Genomic DNA, 5,000 nt, shown 5'->3' with positions numbered 1-5,000 from the left:
AGTCCCGCAGCCGGCCTCGCGGACATCGATGACAGTCTGATCCAGAGGTCTGACCACTCTCTCATCAAAACCTGTCACACACACTCTGCTGCACACCTTCTGTCATTCAGAGTTTAGAGTGCTTCATCAGTGTTTTAAAGGTTCAATAAATTGTTCAATTTCAATAAATTAGATTATTCATGTCAAACTGTGTGTGTGTGTGTGTGTGTGTGTGTGTGTGTGTGTGTGTGTGTGTGTGTGTGTGTGTGTAGGTATTTTGAGGAGCTGTGTGAGCTGAAGAGGAGGGCAGGTAAAGCTCTTCTGACCTGGAACGATCTGCAGACAGGACTGAACGCCGTCAACACAGTTGCTCACGAGGAGCATGAACGTCAGTTCATCACAAATGTGTTTTTAGAGAGATTTTAATAATTAGCCGGCAGCGCTCGTGACGTTCTGGTTGTTGATCTCCGCAGAGATCCTCACCATCGGTCTGATCAATCAGGCTCTGAGCCGCAGCGATCCTCAGAAGACGCTCTCAGCGCTTATGCTGCCCTCCGGCGGACTTCAGGACGTCTTCCCGCTCAACGCCAGGCGCTACCATGACGTGCTGACCCGCACCAAACGACGCAAAGCTGAGGTGACCTCACATCTTCAAATACTGGAGATGCTTACACAGTGAAATCTGAATATAGCATAATACTGAGCACAAATAATTACTTTGATTTACTTATTGCATGTTATGAAAATCAATAAGTAAGACTTTACATTATAAAACATTAATTTTCATTACTTCAAATAAATGTTAGCTAATAACAATTTAAAAGCACACAATAAAGTTACAGAAATAATTGAAATGAAAGGAAAACAAATGATACTAATTCAAAATGTTGATAAACTATAATAGTATCTCAATGAAATTCATCTTTCTTTGTACAGAGATGATGTAAAATTTATAAATCTTTGTTTATTATAACTCTACTCTTGTGGATTGGGGTAAGACAAGGAGACTGTTTTGATTTCTGACTTTCAAAGTATTTTCTTTTTGATTTTTCTTTTTGTTTTCAACAAAAACACAATCCATGGTTCCCCTTTAAACGTATTTGGTTTGATTGCATCTGAATGCTGGGTTGCCGTCTCCTCTGTCTCCAGTCTGATCGTGTGATTGTTGTCTTGTAGCTGAGCCGTGACCCTGGAGCTGAGCTGTGGTTGGCTGACATTCAGGAAGGTGTGAGACTGGCCAATCAGGACACTCAGAAAGCGCTGAAGAGTGAGTGAACACACACTACCACATATAACACGCTGGACACACACATATCAAAGATTTCCTATAGATAAATTTTTCTTTTTTTATAATTTAAGGCAAGACGTTACAGATGAAACCGCGTGTGTGTGTGTGTGTTCTGTACAGGGTGTCTGGGTCTGGCGGCGGTTAATCAAGCTGTTAAAGAGGGCCGAGCGTCTCAGACGTTGCGTGTTCTGCGTCTGCCAGAGGTGGCGCTGCGGAGCGTGGTTTCTGAATGTGCTGATGGGTATCAGACGGAGCTGACCGCCCTGCTCCGCGCTAAAACACTGGAGGGTCAGTCCAACTCACACACACACACACAACTAGAGCTCTGTTACACAACTGGACAGACAAACTGCTGCATTCAGTGTGTAAGATTGTAAGTCGCTTTGAATAAAAGCGTCTGCAAAATGACTAAATGTAAATGTAAGAGTTCCTATGATCCCAGAAAAGAGTAGGGTTCGTGGCAGGGATTTAAGTTTAATGCACAGTAATCGAGTTTTAACATTTGATGGCGGAGGTGTGTAGAGGACATGCCCTTCAGCACAAACACCGCTCAGACATGTGGAGATCACAATCTATGAAGATATTTTGTAAATTTCCTGAAGCCGATCTGAGCTTGATCATCTACAGCGACTCTAAATATTTAAAAACGACAAATAAGGATACAGTTTCGAGCTGCTAGTTTTGAATAAAACAAATTCATGAATTTTGTTAGTTGACTGAGTTTTAGTCAAAAACGTTTGGCTGCAGAGGCAAAGATATCTATCAAATATGAAATGACTACAAGATAATATAACAATCTCCTTAACACTGTTCGGGAGGCAGACACACTCTTTCAGTTTAACTATAGATTAAAGACACCTCTCTTTAACCTAGCATACACATAACACGCTTTTATTATTCAAATCTGTTAAAGGATTGTTAGGCTGTGGATGAGTACCGTGGACAGAACAACACACACACACCCACACACACTATAAGTCCTTTACACAGACAATTAATTTTTGATTACTAATATGCATTACTGAACAACTTTAAAGGTGATTTTCTCAATATTTAGATTTTTTTTGCTCGCTCAGATTCCAGATTTTCAAATAGTTGTATCTCAGGCACATATTGTTCGATCATAACATATCAGACATCAGTGTAGAGATTATTTATTCAGCTTTCAGATGATGTATAATTCTCAATTTCCAAAAATGTACCTTTATGACTGGATTTCTGGTTCTTTGGCACAAATATGACCCCCATTATAAATGCATAGGTCTGTACTGCTGACTATATCCGTGTCATGTATAAACCGTGTGTGTCGTGTGTGTGTCTGTGTGTCTGTGTGTCTGTGTCTGTGTCTGTGTCTGTGTCTGTGTGTGTGTGTGTGTGTGTGTGTGTGTGTGTGTGTGTGTCTGTGTCTGTTTGTGTGTGTGTGTGTGTGTGTGTGTGTGTGTGTGTGTGTGTGTGTGTGTGTGTGTGTGTGTGTGTATTGAGCAGGTGATAACAGAGGCCTGTGGATGAGGACGAAGCTGCCGGACAGCAGCTCTTATTTCTTTCACCTGCAGAAGCTGGAAGGCACCTGGGAAAGACCTCAAGGCTTCGTTCAGAACAGCACCTTCCTGACACACGAGGAGATACAGGTGAGACGAACGCCTGAACCAGCAGCCGCTGGGTATGTGTGCATCAATATAACACGCGTGTGTGTGTGTGTGTGTGTGTGTGTGTGCGCGCAGGCCGTGTGCAGTAGCGTGACAGCGGCTCACAGCAGAGATGTTCAGTGGAAGGCCGGGGAGCCGCTGGTGCTGATGCTGCAGGCACGCATGAGAGGATTCCTGCTGAGACAGAAGCTCGCCGAGCGCCTGCACTTCCTGAACACACAGCTGCCCGCCGTCGTCACCATCCAGGTAACATACAGGAACAGAACAACTAGATCCAGTGCTTCTGTCTGTCAAGAAGCTGGCCAGAGAAGACCGTCTTTGTCTCGGTGTTCAAACTTCAACCTGTACTGTTACACCAAAACGGCTTCACATCCCATAAACCTCTCATCTCTTATGTATACACACAAAACAGTTCATGAAACCCCACGGACATGAGAAAATGCATAAGCAAGGATACATTTATATAAAATATTAAAAAAAGGATTGTGTGAGTAATCACATCCAAAATAAGTTTTTGTTGACATAATATATGTATATAGTGTAATTTTACTTACATATAAATAGACACATGCAGTATATATTTGAAAATGTTTTATTATACATAAATAGTTTCATTGTATAACATATTTTTCTTAAATATGGACATGTGTGTGTGTTTATATATATATATATATATATATATATAAAATTGACAACACTAATAGAAACAAATTAATAAACAATAAAAAAACTTAATATATAATTAAATATGTATTATTGATGTATAATAAAAAATTATAAGATTTATAAAATTATGTGAATAAATGAATTTTAAAAAAAAAGCAAAAATTAAAACAGTTTGAATGTGATCATCTAAGGATCCTTCACTCGTGAACACATGTCTGTGAAAAAGTTTTTATTACAAACATATTTTTGGCTACAAAAATCAAGTTTAGAAGTTTAGTGGTTTAGAATTTCACTATGTATCATTTCAAAGCAGCTTTACAGATAATTGTTCATTTTTATAATATCCTTTATAGTTGCATTTAAAAGATTAGACCTGTGTCCTAAAGTACGTATGTTACACATACTCATGTATCAAAAGAGCTAGGTGAGAGTATAGTTAGATTTTAAACAGTAATGCTGTGTCTGTGTGTGTGTGTGTGTGTGTGTGTGTGTGTGTGTGTGTGTGTGTGTGTGTGTGTGTGTGTGTGTGTGTTTTCAGTCTCACTGGAGGAGGTTTACTCAGCAGAGAGAGTATCGTCACAGACTGCAGTATCTCTATCAGAACTGGAGAGCAGTCGTGAAGGTAAAGCTCAGTCAATTAGACACGAGGAAGACGTGTGTGTGTGTGTGTGTGTGTGTGTTCAGACTGACGTGAGATTCTCCCGCTCAGATCCAGGCCGTGGTGAAGATGTGGCTCGCCCGCCGGAGATACCTCGCCCGCCTGGCTTACTTCAGGAGACACGTGAGTATCATTGTGTGTGTGTGTGTGTGTGTGTGTGTGTGTGTGTGTGTGTGGAGGACGTCTTCACGTGTCTGTCTGATTTCTCTGTCAGGTCGGAGCTATAATCCGGATCCAGGCGTTCTTCAGAGCCAGCAGGACCCGAGAGGAGTATCGTTTACTCGGTCAGTCAGCGCAAACACTTCCTGTTTTTAAGATCTGCGTCTGTTCTGTTCACCGAGGCTGTGTTTATTTGATCAAAAACAGTCAAATTATGAAATATTTTTTAACAGCAGTTTTCTATGTAAATATGTGCTAAAGTCTCATTTATTTCTGTGAAGCGCTGCTGTATTTTCAGCATCATTCCTCCAGTCTTCAGAGTCACATGATCTTTAGAAATTATAATAATATACTGATTTACTGATCAACTAACAATTCTGATTATTATCAGTGTTAAAAATGTTTATTTATTACAGTTTTCAACATTCACAGAGGAGTAGAAAGTTAAAAAAGAACAGCGTTTATTTGAAATGAAAATCTTTAGTGTCTTTACTGATAGCAGTGTTAAAGAGACGCTCCAGGAAGCTTTTCCTGATCAGTAATGATCTCTAACACAGACCTGATGTTTAGTGTCTGTGTGCTGTGTTTCAGTTCACTCCAGCGC

General features: G+C 40.4%; 1 protein-coding gene across 1 annotated transcript in view; it reads left to right on the top strand.

The window, feature by feature from the left end:
• Positions 1 to 5,000, top strand: part of iqgap3 (IQ motif containing GTPase activating protein 3) — a 20,542-nt gene that overhangs the window by 6,061 nt on the left and 9,481 nt on the right. The window contains 11 exon segments of the mRNA XM_043257667.1: positions 1 to 47; positions 252 to 367; positions 453 to 616; positions 1,156 to 1,246; positions 1,388 to 1,555; positions 2,753 to 2,895; positions 2,989 to 3,159; positions 4,118 to 4,201; positions 4,289 to 4,360; positions 4,452 to 4,521; positions 4,988 to 5,000. The exon segment at positions 1 to 47 is cut by the window's left edge and continues 114 nt beyond it; the exon segment at positions 4,988 to 5,000 is cut by the window's right edge and continues 196 nt beyond it. Coding sequence (XP_043113602.1) covers positions 1 to 47; positions 252 to 367; positions 453 to 616; positions 1,156 to 1,246; positions 1,388 to 1,555; positions 2,753 to 2,895; positions 2,989 to 3,159; positions 4,118 to 4,201; positions 4,289 to 4,360; positions 4,452 to 4,521; positions 4,988 to 5,000 — 1,139 coding nt within the window.

Source organism: Puntigrus tetrazona, chromosome 14 (assembly GCF_018831695.1).
Source record: "Puntigrus tetrazona isolate hp1 chromosome 14, ASM1883169v1, whole genome shotgun sequence".
In the NCBI taxonomy this organism is placed as follows: Eukaryota; Metazoa; Chordata; class Actinopteri; order Cypriniformes; family Cyprinidae; genus Puntigrus; species Puntigrus tetrazona.
The sequence above is the reverse complement of the archived record's forward strand: the minus strand, read 5'-3'. Positions and strand labels throughout refer to the sequence as shown.